Source organism: Urtica dioica, chromosome 4 (genome assembly GCF_054948205.1).
Source record: "Urtica dioica subsp. dioica isolate 48M chromosome 4, U.dioica_male_clone48M_v1_H2, whole genome shotgun sequence".
Taxonomy (NCBI): Eukaryota; Viridiplantae; Streptophyta; class Magnoliopsida; order Rosales; family Urticaceae; genus Urtica; species Urtica dioica.
The window spans coordinates 2,468,038-2,486,249 of NC_142759.1; the positions used below are offsets into that span (position 1 = coordinate 2,468,038).

Below are 18,212 nucleotides of genomic sequence, written 5' to 3' on the forward strand. Positions count from 1 at the left end.
AAATCAAACAATTTTTATTAGTATGCTAAATCCATTCATTTCACTTGCAACATATGTATATATTGTAATTTTTTTTAAAAATTACTTATTGTCCAAATATCCCGCGGAATACCATTTTTTTTGCGATATATCTCGCGGAATGCGAGTTACCATGCGGTACGAGATATCATCAACGTTCGTCAAATACCGCGGAATACTTTGGTACGAGACGAGATACCCTCAAAATTTAAAGTGCGGTAAAGTTGCGAGATGCGAGATTTCAATCCTTGAGAAAAACACACGCACACAAGATAAATTGGTCAATTTAACGTTCGCCACGCAAAGCTATTTTCCATTTAAAATTAAATAATGAAAGTAAGGATAATGGTTATAATGCCATATTTTTACATAGCTCGTGTATTTTAGAGGTAAAACCTGAAAGGAAGTTGGAGCTAGAGATACAATTTCTCTATCACTATCTACATTAATTTTTTTTTTATATATATATGTGTAATATATTCCGGGTATATGGATATGATATATAATATTATATACAAGCTTCTAAAATTATTTGAAGAGTCTGTCGGAAAATGTGATTAAAGATATTAACAGACTAATATTTTGAAGTTTCTTCTGATTCATATGTTCTGTTGATAATGTAGTATATTTATACTATTTTTTTCGTTTGAATTTGATTATCATTCCATGTGCTTACATTTGTAACAATTTTAATCATTGTATATATAACACTATTATATTATAAAGGAGAAGAGCTTTTTTAAATCTAAATATTTCTACATATGTCTTTACATATTTCTTCTTCCAGATTAAAATATATTAATTATTTCGCAGTAACGCGTGGGATATACTGCTTATATATATATATATATATATATATATATATATATATATATATATATATATATATATATTGGTTTTTTGAATTTTTGGGTTTCGAGTTTATGCAGTAACATTTATGCTTCTGGTTATTTCTCATAATTAATTTTTTATAAAAAAAAAATTAATTTAATTTTTTTGTATATAGAATAGAAAATAAAAAATTATTTCATTAAGGGTATTTTGGGGAGTAAATAAACAAAAATAGTGATATTTGTAATATAACATTTTTTTAGGGGAGGTGTATATCATTTATAGTAAACTGAAGGGATATGTCTGATATTTCTAAAAATTGAAGGGATAAATCTCGCATTTAGATTAAACACGGGGATACAGTTGATATTTTTCCTATATCATATCATCAATTATATTGAATATTTAAGCACAAATTATGATATTTAATATTCAAATGTCAACATTACGTTTCCTACAGATTGAATCATCGCCCTCTCGCATAAGTCACTTCACAGTCAAGAGGTCTTGTAATTATTGTCGATTATTTTTTTTATAATCGATAATAATTAGTCAATATTTTTATTTTTTAAAAAACTAAAATCGGTCAAATGACATTTTTTTTACCAGTTAATACTTTGGGCCGGTTAGGTATCTAGCTCAAATTGACCACCTCTTTTAAAATTCTAGCCCAACTATTACTTAAATTAGGTAACTAGCCAAATCCACTACCAAACAATTTTATATTCCTATCTTACCCCTCATCAAATACACACCAAAATTTTCGGATCCGACTCCAAATCCTTCAATCCTCTGATATTGCCTCTGAACTCTCCGTCGATTTCGAATCCCTCAATCCACCGATATTGCGTCCGACCTCCTTTTCCGCCACCAATTTTTTATTTTGCCACTTCCGAAGCCGACGAAGCGTCTCCGTTCTCAGACTTAGAAAAAATGGTAAGTATATATTATTTCCAATTCGATTTAACCCATAGAACACCCATAATCAAAACCCTCCCCCGCATCTCCGATCAATTCTCTGTTAGATGAACTATAAAATATGTTTTTTCGAATGGTAAATAATATTTACTATCGGGCCATCCGATAGTAAATAATATTTACTATCGGACCATCTGATAGTAAATAATATTTACTATCGGACCATCCGATAGTAAATATTATTTACCATTCGAAAAAACAAAATACTTGTCTCCGATTTGACGAACGATTCCATGATTCAAATCTGATGATTAATAACTGGAAAAAATTTGGAATCAACAACCAAATAAGAACGAAGTTGTAAGAAACTAAAGAACCTAAACACCTACACTAGACAAACATAAACTAAGAAGGATTAAATGACTAACCTAAACGAACAGATAATATAAGAACAATAGAAGAACATCTACGAAATCGATGATCCTACTATTCCAAATGAGTTGTCGAATATTCTGGTTGCAAATCGCAGGATAATTTTGATGGTAAATAATATTTACAGTCGGGCCATCCGATAGTAAATATTATTTACCATTCGAAAAAAACAAATACGTGTCTCCGATTTGGCGAACGATTCCATGATTCAAATCCGATGATGAATAACTGGAAAAAATCTAGAATTAACAAACAAATAAGAACGAAGTTTTATGAAACCAAGGGCAATTTTGGAAGTATGAAAAATATGGGCTATTTCCCTAAATAAATAGATAGTTGGGCTATAATTTAAAAGTCTCCTCTATAAGTAGGCTAGTTGTTTATAAATCTCTAATACTTTTGGTGGTTAATATTTAATTATTAATAAAACATTGCCTAAAAATACAATGATTTCAACGTAAAAAAAAAAAAAAAAAAGGGTTACGTATATATTGATATTAAGTTGTGAAGTTTTTTAATAATATATGCTTCTAATAGTGCAAAGAGATTCGTACATCATTAACCTATTTTTAAGGGACAATTTAAATAATCTATAAGTTTTGTTTATGTTAAATTTATAGCCAAGGTTAATACTTATCTTTTTTCAGCTTGGAATTTAATATCTTCCGAAAATACACTTTCAGCTTATTATTAAACAAAAATTAATTGTTTTTTTTTTAAAAAAAAAAAAAAAAAAAAAAACAACTCAAGTATTCTCTTCAATTCAATTTTGATAGAAGTTAATACATAAACTATGAATGATTTAATAAAATTTACCAAAACACTCAATAAAATCAACAATGGGATTAGGTTGTTTTAACAATTAACCATGGGATTAGTTGAACACTAATATGAGTATATATGTGAAGAAAATTTCAATTAACGACTTCATAATATAATTTCTAAAATAAATTTTTTAACTCAAATATTGTTGTTACTATTTCATTGACAGCTATTAGCAATACAGTAACAATTAATCACATGAGAACCCTAGCTTTTGCACCAACATATATACCCAATAAGCATATAATGTATTTACTAACCCTCACTACGGTACTCTCACCATTAATCCTCTATAACATGTTCGACATTGACTATTGATTTTGATCGACTGAACCAGCCGTTGAAAATCTCGTGATATTCCTCATTGTCACCATTTTTGTCTTGTCAAGAAAGAGGAGTTATCTACGGCGGTGAGTCCGTACGAAAATTTGTAATAAATGACACCAATGAATACATCACCTCAGTGACCAATCTCATTTGAGAAGATAAGTACATACACTAAACTTTAGAGCATTTTCACACAATGAGAACATACTTGCCGTCATGGTTTCTCCCAGACTTTCGGCAATGCAATCGAAGGGGATCTTGCGAAATCGAAGGGGAATGGAGAATTTTGTAGAAAGTTGGGAAATTTTAAATAAGTTGTTTGAGAAAAATTAAGTAGAACTTTTTAAAAGTAATAAGCATTAGTAAGTGGGGTGAATCAAATTCAAGCAATGAACCCAATTTTATACCCTTTGAAGCTCATCACCCTATTCTTCGTTTTTCGATGTTGGACTTTGAATTCTAATGACAAAAGTGTAACACATCTACTTGAGGAAGCGGTTGCAATTTAAAAGAGAGCCAATGACGCCAAATAGGTCTTGGGACCCAAAACGGGGGGAGCTAATGAGGGGCGGTCATGGCCGAGGAAGGCATGCCAAGTAGGGCACTGGGGCCGATGCGGAAGGGTTGGGCCTTCTTGATCATGGCCGGTCTGGATTGGGTCGGGATTCCTCAGATGGGTCTGACCCGGAAGAGGTCGAACCTTTCAAACGGGGGGTCAGGCTTCCTCATACAATATACAAAATACTAGTGCTTGGACTAGCATCAAATCGAGGGCTTCTAGGACTAAGAAGCTAAAGGCAAAATAAATAAAAAGTCCTAGAGAGACGGTTTTGCGAGTCAACCAACATTTCTTGCGCACAACTAGAAAATAAGCCAATCCAATCCTGTAATGAGGCTATCTGGTTTCGTTTGACCTTTTGACTCAATTTGAGTTATGGAAAATATCTCTCATTCCATGCAAGCACTATATTATACGGGAACTTGAGCGCAATAACAATCAATACATACATATAGGCATTTCAAGACTAGTGTTGGGATTCGTGTAGTTCAATTTTGCTTTTACCAATCCAACACCACCATAAATTTCATCAATCAATCAACATCACTCTTTTTGGCCCACATAATTCAGTAATTGAAACCGCGGTCGGGGCTATCTGCGTGCATATCCAAGGACTCGTTGGGCATCGGAGCGTTATTGGTGTCGTTGGCACTGCTCCGGGGCCCGTTTCCGTGGGCAGCGAGGTGATAAGGCTGGAGGCTGCGGCGGACTGGGCTCGATAGGGCGTTTGAGAAGACCGAGTTCTTGGGCTGTTGTTGTTGGTCGGAGTGGGCCCACCGGTTGCCGGGCCCGGGCCCAGCCTGAGCGGTTGGGCCTAGATTGGCCGAGTGCATCGCGCTTTGCAAGTGCTGTTGCTGAAGCACCATCCCGGGGGACATTGGAGCCTCTTCCGACCCGCATTCAAGCTCATTCTGCCCACACACACTCAATTATGTGAAACCAATCCTAACGATTCTTTTTTCCCGAAAGTTTAGAACTGATCAGGACCTCTCGGTGATAATCACCCTTAAATATATATAAAATAAAATAAAATAAAAACTCCTTGGTGTAGGCGGGCAGAAGTATGGCACCCGAGGTAGCTCCAAACACACATTTACTAACATTATTGATAGAACTCACTTCAAAGTTCGTGAGGTGAACCAATCTCTTCGATTACACTACTCTACGACGAAAGAAAATAATAACTGCTCATAACCCTAATGACTTGTTTATACTAAAATAAAGTAAGTTAGATAAACAAGTGCTCGTCGCTATGTGTATCTAGTATCTACCAAGGCATAAATGTGAACTAATAAGATTTATCCTCGTAAAAAATTTAAAATGACCATTCAAATAATAACTGATAAAATGTTCTGCACAATGTAATTTAGGCAGCAGCTATGTGTCCAATAGGACCAATCCTTTCTTCAAAAGTGAAAGTGAAGATTAGAGTTCTATTGAACTCTCTCAGTATTTGCATTATCCAGGTAAGAGAATGTAGAAGCCGAAGTTATATTAGTAGTATCTTTTCACAAATGTTGGGTCAAATACCACTCCAAAGAAACACCTCGGAATAGCAAATAAGTCCAATTTATGTACCGGAATAAATTACTCTAGCCCAGGCAGTTTCAATTTGGTCACAAACGTTGAGACCAAAGAGTTCATGAAAAATTTCGATATGCGTCTCTAATAATGATTTGGGGAAAACACACGCCAAGTATGACATGAATAAGTTTCACTTTATGTCATAAACAGACACCGATGCCTCCAAGACTGAATAATTATAACAAACGACCATAAACAAGCGAGAGTGAATCTTTTGGTGCAGAGATAAACAAAGATACCTGTAAGTAGGCAATGATATCAAATGTTGAAACTGTTGATCCTTCCTCTTGCTGCCTCACGATCCATTGATAAAGTTTCTCCTGTGGATTGACAAACGGAATTTTAGACCTCTAAAGACCTAGAGGAATATCTTATTGGAGACCAATGTCGAGAAAAACACGAAGAATGCTCGATTTGTTGTAACCGAACGTCTTTAAATGGACTATTTATAAAAATGGGAATAGTTATTAAGAATTGCAGCTATACGGAACTTGTCGGAAGCTTTGATTTACATGTGATTTCAAACATGTTCCAAGAATTTTCAGAAGCAGAAAATAGAGAAGAAGATTACCCTTTATATAATAATAAAAAATTTAAAAAAATCTCACAAAAACAAGAGAGAAATCGACAAAGACTTGTAGCTATTAACAAACAAACAAAAAAAAAAACATCATAAGTTATCCAATTTCTATCAATACCTGAACAACCATCTACACTCTGTCTAATTTTTCCTTCTTTATCAGAAAGACGAAAATGCCTCAGAGCATTATCAAATAATTTCCTCCCTCAGAATCCAACTTGATTAAGTTAGACAAGAGTGAACAATATATCTGAACTTTTCAAGTATTTCATGTTTTATCAATTAATTCAGTTCAAACTCTCGTATGTTAAAAGATATGCATGAATCCAGAGTTACACAGGAATAGGAAATCAATACAGTTGAAAACACAATCCCAAGTGTTCAATTCAGTTATAAAAACCACACATTATTCTTTCATAAACTAGAAAACCCCAATGCAAATTGTAAATATTTCAAATATATATAATACACTTACTTTTATCGAAATAAAGAAGTGAACATAAAAATAATATATCTTGTAGTACTGACACGGTTATAAGCTCGGAAAAAAACTGGATACACCTAACCTAATCAAGCTGCTTCAATATCATAAAATGTCAAACTAAATTCAAGCTTTTAATTCAATTTCGTTTCCCTAAATTCTAGGGCCAAAAAAATACACAAAATTGAAGAACGTCAACCGAAAACCAAGGAGCGATTCGCTGAACACAAAAAGAATATATCTTTTCGTACTGCCACTCCATTAGGTTCGTAAAATTGATATTAAGGAATCATATACCTAAGGTAACCAAGTTGCTTCAAAATCATAAAATATCATAACATATTCAATCTCTCAATTTAATTATATTCCCCTAAATCAGCTGAAGTGAAAACCAACAAATAGTCATTGAAACATATTCAACCAGGTTTTCTTACCAAGCGATTCTCTCCAATTTTCAAAGCAACAAAATAAAAGAAGAGTAAGAGAGAAGAGACCACACTCTCTCAATCCTCAACTATCATATTCTGTAAATTAATTCAGTTCAAACTCATGTATGTTATGAAGTCAATTAACATGAAAATACAATCCCATGCGTGAAATTCAGTAATTAAAAACCATACATTATTCTTTCACAAACTAGAAAACCCCAATATTAAAATTTCAACTATTTAAGCACTATCATCACAAGCTGTGAGCACAAAAGAGATAATATATTGTAGTACCGCCACTGCTATAGGCTCGGAAAACAAAAAATGACATACCAAATTAACCTAACCAAGTTGCTTCAAAATCACAATATATCAAACTAAATCCAAAGCTTTCAATTCAATTTCCTATCCTCAAATCCAACGACCCAAAAATTACATATAATTGAAGAATCTCAGTAGCAAACCAGCAAACAATCGCTGAAAAAGCTTCAATCAGGTCATCGCATCAATCAATTATCGAAGCAACCAAACAACATAAAAGTTAGAGAGAGAGAGGAACGAACCAAGCCCTGTCGCTCGCCGGCTTGGAAGGAGACTCTCTGGTGACTAACGGCCTGAGAATAGAGCTGCGACAGAGAGTTCGCGGCGCTGCAAAAGCTCGTGTACATCGTCCGATCGACCTCGTCGAGCCTCGACGCCTCTGGTTTCCTCTTCTTCGCCATTTTTATTACTTTCTCGGAAAACCAAACAAATACACAAACCCCTCTTCTCTTCTCTTCTCTCACAGAGAGAGTGTGAGAGAAGAAGAAAGAGAAAGATATACACAACTGGTTGATTAGATTTTATTTATTTTTTATTTTTATTTTTATTTTTCTGTTACGTTTCGGTGATGTGAATCAATGGATTGGTTATAAAGGGGAAAAGCACAGAGAGAGGTAGAGAGAGAGGGACGATGAGAATTAATATTGCAAAACAAAATAAAAATAAATAAAATTTGGTGCCTTGTGGAGCCGTAGAGCCAATGCCAAAGAACATTTGGGTTGATCGAGCCCCTCTTGTAAATTAAACTTAAAATTTAATATATTTTTTATATATAAAATAATAATAATAATAATAATTAATCGGGTGACGACATTTCCACGTTTTGTTGTATATCACTAGCGCTCGGGTCAGGTGTTATTCGTTAAACTAGTTTAAGTAACTTAAGTGGTTTTGGCCGACTTTTAATAATTCAAAAAAAATATCTCAATAACAAAAAAAAAAAAAAAAATCATTCATTTGTCCGGTTAATAATTAAACTTATTTATGTGTCGAAAAAATATTAAATTATTGGTATCATTTAAAATTGTTCGAACTTAAATGTTGATGTGGAATAAAATGGTTTCGATGTGTATAAATTAATACTTATATTTAATATATAAAAAAGTTAATATTTATTCATGAATAATCTTCCAAATGAATTATTTTATACTACACATATTTTATTTTATTATCAATAACTTATAAAAATGTTAATATTTCATTTATCATATTAATATAATATAGAAATTGAAATGCAACTACCCTCTTAAATTCTCTAAAAATTATAGCATAATCATCCAAATAGCACGACATATTGTCTTAATTTTAGCTATTTTATTGACAAATGAAAATTATGTTAAAATTTTAACATATAAATGTTTCTAAATAGTATAATGGAATTGATAAAATATAAAAATTAAAATTAAGAAACTAAAATAATTTAAATAAAGCTATCTGTAGTGATTATCAACAAAATTATTGAATTTTTTAAAAAATTTAATTTAATTTTAGTGAATACATAACTTACTTGATATCCTGAAAATAAAGATCAACTCTTTTGTAGTCATTATTGAAAAAATGTGCTTTCCTGTATCTAAGATGTAAATCACAAATAATTATTTTGTCGTAGACTCATTTTAAATAAATATTTAAATTATATTATCTGAAAACCAAACTAAAATCAATTAACTAACTCAAAACGACATAAAATCAATATATAAGGGCATTTTAGTCAAATGGTACATAGTTTCCATATATTTACCAAATGTGTAGAATAAATTGAATTCCATTCCAAAATTTCCCAAATCAGAACATATACAGAGGAGTTGATACAGAGGCGATAGGCAGAAATGGCTTCAGCGGGGAAAGCGGACAAGAAAGCTGCACTGGATGCAGCTTCATGGATGTTCAATGTCGTGACCTCCGTTGGGATAATCTTAGTCAATAAAGCTCTCATGGCTACGTATGGCTTCAGCTTTGGTATGTTTTTCATGACCTAAGGGCCTGTGATCGTTATGCTTGTTTTGTTGAATTCCAGATTTATCTTCGATCAGTTTTCCATGTTTCTCTGGAGATCATGTTATGGTGTAACTCTAGTAATAGGGAATAACACCATTTTGGAAGAGATTTATACATCAATTCAGTATCGCTTTCTTTTTTTCCCTACCTTTGAAACTTTTGATGACACATTTCTAGTCAGATCTCCCGTAGGAGGCCATTTCCGAGACAGATCTACAGAGCGGAAATGGATTGACAGTTGAACACTGTGTTGGATCTAAGTAATATAGGATTCATATACTCATTGGCTGAGTATAGATAATTAGATACTCAAACGATGAATTCTTCCGCAAATTGTACTCGATCAGATCCGGATGGTAAAGTGTGGGATTGCTATTGTTTTAAGATTCTTTTTTTTTTTAAGGGTTCATAAAATAAATTTTAACTAGAAGAGACTGTTGTCTGATGTTCTAGAAGGGTTCTAGAAGGATTAACTAGTCACTAATCTTGAATTTTTTTTTTTTTTTCTATGCAATGCAGCTACAACATTGACAGGCCTACATTTTGCCACAACAACCTTGTTGACGCTTATTCTAAGGTGGCTTGGATATATTCAGCCCAGTCATCTTCCGCTGGGTGATCTCCTGAAATTTGTTTTGTTTGCGAATTTCTCCATTGTTGGAATGAATGTGAGCTTGATGTGGAACTCCGTGGGATTTTATCAGGTCGGCTTAGCAATAAGTTTCTATTTTCCTTTCTGTTCTTATCCTCAAATTCTACCGGTGGCATTTACACCTTTATATTCTGATCACAGATCGCAAAGCTGAGTATGATCCCGGTATCGTGTTTTCTGGAAGTTGTCTTTGACCATGTTCGGTATTCAAGGGACACAAAGCTGAGCATATTATTGGTCCTCCTTGGAGTTGCAGTGTGTACTGTAACTGATGTGAGCGTGAATGGAAAGGGTTTTATCGCTGCTCTAGTGGCAGTTTGGAGCACTGCCCTTCAGCAATATGTAAGTGACCCTTTACCGTTGTCTTACTAACGATTTTACCTAAACATTTGAGAGCATGATACGCGAAATATTTCTCTTGTATACCAATTCTTTTTTAGGAGAAACATATTTATTAAATGGAAAACTCTTGAGAAATAACAGCAAGAAGAGCACAAATTACATCTTAAGTTGCACTAGGCCAGTCCCCAAATATACAGCGGTTAATCCTATTATCAAGATAATCCAAAACATACCCTTCTTATACATCATGAGTTTGGCTTCACTATCCCCACGTGTTTCTAAGTTTCATTTGGTAGGTTTAAACCTCAATTTGCTTTATCTTTGAGTTATTCGAGTTATTAAGGGAAATTAAAGTTAATTTAGCATTTTTTAAACTGTAGAAGTTTGGTTGTCGAGCTGAGCTAGTTTCCATTCATTTTGCATCGCATCTTAGCTATTCCTGATTTTAGTGATTCATTTGCTGATCTTTGGTCTATCTATGCAGTATGTTCATTATCTTCAACGGAAGTACTCTCTCGGGTCATTCAACTTATTAGGGCACACCGCTCCTGTACAAGCCGCGTCACTGCTGGTATTAGGGCCTTTTGTGGACTACTGGTTGACAGCTAAAAGAGTCAATGAATACGCTTACTCTCTAACGCCTGTGGTAACGCCTTTTTTCCCCCTAATATCATATATAAATTTTCCAAAACCCCATTACTTCAATTCTTATGGGATAATATTTGTCGTCCTGAAAGATCCTTTTCTGAACTCAAAATGTCGCAACCATTGTGTCTTGCACTGTAATGTGTTCATTTACTCTTCAAAGGACGGTTTTTCTTAAATACTTTGAAAACCAAGTTGACGTACAAAGTCCAAGTATTAGTAAATTGAGATAGAGCATGTCAAAGCTTCTTATCACTCGCCTAATACTCAAAGGGAATATATTTGTAAATATATATATATATATATATATATATATAATTTTTATATTTCGCCATGACTCACTGATCTGTTTGCCTCTCGTTTCCGTGTTGTGTTGCAGTTATTTATCGCCCTGTCTTGCACCATCGCGGTCGGGACCAACCTGAGTCAGTTCATCTGCATAGGAAGATTCACAGCTGTGTCTTTCCAAGTCCTCGGCCACATGAAGACGATCCTCGTCTTGATCCTAGGGTTCATATTCTTCGGAAAAGAAGGCCTCAATCTTCACGTGGTCTTGGGTATGATCATCGCGATCATGGGAATGGTCTGGTACGGGAACGCCTCGTCAAAGCCCGGAGGGAAAGAGCGGCGCAGCTATTCGCTCCCGAGCACGAAAGGCCAAAAGCATGACGGGTTATTGGAATCATCCGATGCCGACGAAAAGGTATAGAAAAAAGAAAAAGATAACTCAAGGAAGAAGAGAAAATAAGTTGAGCAAAATTTAGATCAGTTAAAAATACAAGGAATTCCTTGGACATTACGTGGAGGGGCCTCTTTAAATTTATTACATTTTTTTTGTCTTTGTTTAATTCATTTTTATGCGCTCACAATTTTTAATAGGTAATTGAGTTGATTGATATTAAAAAAAAAAAAAAAAAAAAAAAAAAAGCTGATGCAAAATGTACGCTATTTGACATTATTTTTCATAGTAATTTATTTCAGTATCAGCTCCAGTGCAACTGCAACCCCTTGCCTCATTTCAGCTACGTAATTTTAAGCTCTTTTTTTTTTTATATATATATATAACTTGTACTTTTACTTTTACTCTCATCTTTGAGGAACAAAATTTGAGAGAAGCCAAATGTTTACTAGTTCTCTTCGTATCAAGGTTTATTTATTTAACCCATAAATTGTTCGAGCATTTTGTGGGGTCTGCAGTGATGTGGAGTAAATAAATTGATACCAAATTATTATTTCAGAAAAGGACAATGTATGTATTTATATATACAATTTTGTACTGTATGTGTACTTTATAAATTCTTATAAAAGGTGCTGCAAAGCTTCATATTTTATTCGACGGTATAACTAGAATATCCTTTTGAATGTATTAAAATATTTGTCACACTTCAACAACCTAAAATATTTGCCTTACTCGTAATTACATTGATTAAAGCAGTTGTAAATTCATTAACTTTTAATTACTTTTGATTTGAAATGAAGTTGACGTGCCAAATTGATCATCAGATAGTGAGATGATGCCAGAAGACTTCACACTACAAAATTAGGAGGCCAAGATCTCGTATTAAAAATAAAATAAAAATTTTACTGTCTTAAAAGTGCAACATTTGACATTTTGACTGTTCTAAATCTATAAAATTAGACCCCATCTAAAAAATCTATATATCTATAAAATTAGATAGAGCCCTAGACATTAACAATTTTTTATAAAAAAAAAATCTATTAACTTCCAGAAAAATAACTATTTACAACTTGAAAAACACTAATTTTGTAATAAAAACTTTAATAACGTTATTCTTACTATTTGTTCAAAAACAACACCGTCAGATAGTTTCCACCCAAAAGAAATGATATTGGGCCTAATTCGTTAGGGAGATTTTCTCGCCGTATGAGCTTGACATTCCAAGGCTTCAGGTCAATGTAGAACTTAAAATCTAGGAATGATGATAATTTATGTCAATGTAAGACTTAAAAAAAATGTAGGACTTAAAAACAAAAAATTAGAGACCGTACCGTACTATATAGATGCGGCAGAAATTATCTCCAATATCTTCATTTCAAACTTAATCTTTCATTTAAAAGAGAGTTAGTCGTATAGCTCATTTAAATCCCTTATGATTTAATTTAACCTTTTTATTGTTTTTAATTTTTTTTACAATTTCATTTAGAATAATGGGAAAAAATTTTGAATTTTTTAAAATTATGTAACCTTTGAAAATGTGATATATTCTGAACATTAACATCTTCAAAAATCGAATGAAGTCTATGTAAAATTTGAAAATTTTATGGAGTGTCTTATCCAATAGTTCAAGACATTTGAAGAATTATGGCTAAAAACTTGCATAAATTGGATTTATATATAAAAAGTGACTGAAAAACTTAAAAAGTCTTCAAACCAAAATACTTTTGAAAACCAAAGCTAGGTAGCAAACATACTCCTGCGCCCTGCCTAAAATATAAGTTTTGGTTAACAGATTTATTTTTTATTTGGATTTTTTAACCGATCAAGATTATTTCGGTTAATTTTTAGGCAAAATTAACACACACACACACACAAATCAATTATTTTGTTAGTTTTGGGTAATTTAATTGGTAATTGATTAACCTAATGTAACCAAAATTTCACATATAAAAATTGGCTCTGTGTCATACAATAAAAATTTAGAATGCAGGTTAATTAAAAATGTTAATCGCTGTGATTGATATAGTGGTAAGGACGATTTTGTGATCTTCTATTTTAGGTTCAAGTCTCTTTAAGCACAATAATTGGGATCGCTGAGATAATTTTCCGATCAATAATATAAGAACTTCGTGGATTTTATTTCTGTTTTAACTTGGAAATCATAGTTTTTGAAAAATATTTGAAGATCCAACATTGCAAATAATAGGTCAAAGTCATTCATGCAAACATGCCAACATTAATATTAATTTTTTTTTCACTTTAAAGTATCCGCTTCTACAGTTCTACTATTACGTTTGATGCTTTGATTGCACATTTTATTTGAATATCCAATATTGAGAGTTGGGCTAATATTTACCGAACAATCATTGTTTTTATGGACGTTGAAAAGTCTATCGATTTCTTTAAATCATCTCCAACTCACTCCGACTTGATAAGTTACAAAATAAAATAGATATCCTTCGATCCAACTTTATTTCTCATTTTATTACACAGTGAAAGTGAATAAAAAAACTCCAAATATAATTTTTTTTATCCATTTCACTCTACGTAGAATTTTAATAATATTAAAATACCTTAAATTATATGTACATGACATAAACATAAATTACAATTTGGTATGAACATTATATTATTTGACATATATATAAATTACAATTTGGTATGAACATTATATTTTAATAACAAAATCATTTTATAATTCTAGGTATGAACATTGATAAAAAAATCATTAAAGTACATAGCATGTATATAAATTACAAAAGGATAAATTGTTGAAACTGTTGTTACGTTGTTTTGTTGGCTTTATTTTTTAGTGCAAGTGGGATGGAAAGATGTCGGGTGTTATGTTTCATCTTCTGGATTGACATCTTTCATCATGTGTGCAGACAGTATTTCAGGCAAGTTTCCAGTTTCGTCAGTTTGCTTCGCTGGCGACTTATTGCAGAGTTATTGCCTCGCTGCTGTCTTCATTACAAGATATCTGCCTCGCTGGAGCCTTCATTGCAAGATATCCTCCGCTGCTATCTTCATTGCACGAATATTTACTTTGATGGAGTCTTTACTTTGTGATATTCGCATGAGGCCGGGTAAGGAAACCCGAGATATCTTCCAGGATTGTCCAGCTGCTATAAAAGCCGTATGCTCTCCCTTAGCAGCCTTGACATTTTTTGATCAAACACTCAGAGCTCTTAGACGTGCAAGATCGGCGGACTGGGAGGCTGTGTGTTTTGGTTTTAAGTGGTGTATTCTCTCAAACACTTTTCCACAGATTGAGTGTATGTGAGAGTTGGGTTCTTGTGCTTTTCGTGATTGAAGGTTCACGTACAACTGAAGACTGAAGGTCATCCGAGCCAGGAGGTTGCTCGAAGAGTGGAATTGAGACGGAGCTCAAATTCAGGGGGAGTCCCTGTCTAGGTGATCACTGGTAGTAATAGTCTCTAGGTTTTATTGAACTGGGTAACCATATCCTGTGTACTTTGTTTACTGCACTTTTTGTTGTTTATCCATATCTGTGTTCAAGCAAGTTGTCGGACACATTGTCAACACATTGTGTGCGACATCTTGCCATTGCAACTAATCAGAATTTCAGAAACATAATACATTACAGAGTCAATTACAAATTGTAATAAAGATAGACATAAACAACATCTAGTATTTACTAATATACGGTTGCTCGTCATTGAAAATATTTTAAATTACAAAAAAAAATTCACTTTGTATTTACTGGAGAATCACATAATTATTTTAAATTTATATAATATGTATGAAATTATATAGAATAATTTAATACAAAATATATAATTTAAATAGTCCATTAAAAAATAGCTAATTTAAACGTTTGACATCGCTAAATAGCTAACGTTTGATAAATTTTAGGTAAATAGCAACTTTCAGACGTAAATTTTAGGTTAATAGCTACTTTCATATACCAAACGTTGACTATCTACCTAAGATTTACGTCTGAAAGTGGTTATTAGCTAAAATTTATCAAACATTGGCTATGTCAAACGTTGAAGTTAGTTATTTTCATACTTTTCTCTAAGTTAAATATATATGGACTATAATTCATAATTAGAAAATTAAAATTATTAAAATATTAGAGAAAATATAAGTTATGATTTTTTGTGTAAACAATAGAGTATTGGATTGGAGATGAAATATTGTTTGAAGTGAAATAAATTGCATTTTAAAGTGTGAAAAATTACATTTATAAAATTTTAGATTGGAGATACTCTTAGATAACGTACATGATTTTAATATAACTGGCTGTCTTTGGGACAGTATGAAAGTGATACATAGCATCTGTAAATAATGCTTTTTTACAGTTAATGTGTGTTATAGTCTGGCACATGTGTAATAAATTTCAAGGTGAATTTTGTAATAAATATCGATTTCATATTAATTATGTACAAAAACTTGCGTAGAGAGAGACTTCTGATAATGCCAAAAGTTTGGTACACAATAAAATACAGCTGCCTTTTGGGCCCCAGTTTTCTATGTACATCTTTGATTTTGTCTCACATCTCTTAATCACTCTTGCCTAATATTTCGGTGGACAGTTTGAATACAGAACACATTTCTTATTTGTTTAATCATTAACCTGTTTTATTGACTTCCAAAATTAAACTCTGCATATCTTGCTCCTTAATTTGTGTGACCTTTTGCTAAACAAAAAAAAATTATTTTGTTATTTGTTTCCATGATTTTAGCCTCTAAATGTTGCTCTTATTACTTATACTTGTTTCTTATGGCCAATTTTTTCACAATTTAATAAAGTTAAGTAGAGTTTGGTGCTTCTGATAATTTGAGACCTTTCATATCAAAGGCACAATTTTTTTTTTTTTTTACAGGAAGCACAACAAATATGTTGACCTTCTTAAAATATGAAAAACAACGGGAATAATATTGTTTTAAAGTGCAACATTTTTTAGATAATTATTGTTTTAATCATTATAAAAATATTGTGTTTTGAACTAAAAAAAAGTTATTTATTTGAGATTATTGTTCTTATATAAATGTCATTGTAAACAATAAACAAAGTTAAATACAAAAAAAATCTATAGATCTCAAGAAAAATGAGCGATAGAAATTACAGACAAGCTATTTTCGCGATTAGTTTTTTAAAAAAAATTATTACATGCAATTTCCATCTAAAAATATGTATTGTTGGGTGAAAAAGAAATTTCCTATATCTAAAAAAGATTAAATATTAACTTAAAATAATCTAAATGTTTTGGTTGAATATAGTTTCACGTCTCTTTCGTTTTGTATACCAATTTTAAGAGGGTTTCCGTTTTATTAAGGGTAATTCCGTATATCTCTTTATCCAATCAAACAAAAAAAAATTATGAAGAAATAATACAGCTTGAGAATCTCAAGTTTAGATAGCTCATAAGATTGTGTATAGTTTGGAGTTTGGACAAAATATGAATTAACTGAATACACACATTCTACATATTACCCACAAAAACAATAACTACCCTTCTTTTTTAAAATACACTGTACACACACAAACAAATTATAGTTTGTCACTTTTGAACTGGAGTGCTACGTTTGCAAACAAAATATTGGCATGATTTGATCTTGTACAGTTATATACTATTGGGGAAAAGCAAACGGAAAAAGTATTTGTAAATATATATAGTTATTAATATGCTAAATTTCTATGAATTAACGCACGCAAAATATAACTACTTTTCTTCGTCGCCATACATGTCATAGACTCGTAGTCAGTGACGACGGATCTAGAACTTGAGTCCAGAGGGGGCAAAAATAATGCATAAATAATATTATTTTTTTAATTAATTAATTGTTTCATTTTTTTTTTTTAAGAACCAATCAATAATATTAGTATAATAAAAAAAATCAAGTTTAATTTACAAAACGAGCAAACTATCGGATGGTTCCGAGGCCCATGAGGCAAAATGATTAACATCCTACCACTGAGGATAATTGTATTATTCTTATAACATATTGTATTAAAAAAATAATATAAAATGCAAGTTTAATTTAAAAAAATCACAGATGTCAAACTAATGGATGGATCCAAAGCCCATGACGTGAACTAATTCACATCCTACTGCTGAACTAGAGGTTTCACTTTCACTTATCCATGGATACGCAAATTATATTATCCTTATAACATCCTTTATTTATATGACACTTAAAGTCTTAAACTAAACAAACAAATTAATTATTTTTCAATTTTTTTGAGAGGGGACACAGGCCTCTTGGCCCTGTTGTGGGTCCGTGTCTGCTCATAGTCATATAGTTTACGTACCTGGTGAATTTGATGATGTATCTCTAGTTCTCTACTAGTCATTAAATTAATAATTATAATATGATATAGATATTTGTCCTTTCATTATTATTATATATATATATATATATATATATATATATATATGAATTATAGCTCAAAGAATGACCTTGAGGCTAGTCCGGTTGTGATTTTATTAGGCTGAGCTATCTTAGATTCATCTCTGATCAAAAGACCGTCAAGCTGACTCATTCGAAGGTCGATCAAGAGACTGTATGACGGCTTGAGCTCATTTAAGCTTAACCCGCCTCGAACAATATGACGAACTTAGCCCTT

General features: G+C 32.2%; 2 protein-coding genes across 2 annotated transcripts; one reads left to right on the plus strand and one right to left on the minus strand.

The window, feature by feature from the left end:
- Nucleotides 1-4,280: 4,280 nt before the first annotated feature.
- Nucleotides 4,281-7,918, minus strand: LOC149399228 (uncharacterized). Its single transcript, XM_089613370.1, has 3 exons — nucleotides 7,544-7,918; nucleotides 5,731-5,811; nucleotides 4,281-4,818 (listed from the first exon to the last, which is right to left on the minus strand). Exons 1-3 carry the CDS (start codon nucleotides 7,700-7,702, stop codon nucleotides 4,474-4,476), a joined length of 585 nt encoding a protein of 194 aa, XP_089469496.1. The 5' UTR covers nucleotides 7,703-7,918; the 3' UTR covers nucleotides 4,281-4,473.
- Nucleotides 7,919-9,067: 1,149 nt separating this feature from the next.
- LOC149399229 (UDP-rhamnose/UDP-galactose transporter 6-like) lies at nucleotides 9,068-12,269 on the plus strand. The gene is made up of 5 exons (XM_089612657.1): nucleotides 9,068-9,260; nucleotides 9,819-10,003; nucleotides 10,093-10,293; nucleotides 10,778-10,939; nucleotides 11,318-12,269. The coding sequence occupies exons 1-5, from the start codon at nucleotides 9,131-9,133 to the stop codon at nucleotides 11,645-11,647; spliced, it is 1,008 nt and encodes a 335-aa protein (XP_089468783.1). The 5' UTR covers nucleotides 9,068-9,130; the 3' UTR covers nucleotides 11,648-12,269.
- The last annotated feature ends 5,943 nt before the right edge of the window (nucleotides 12,270-18,212 follow it).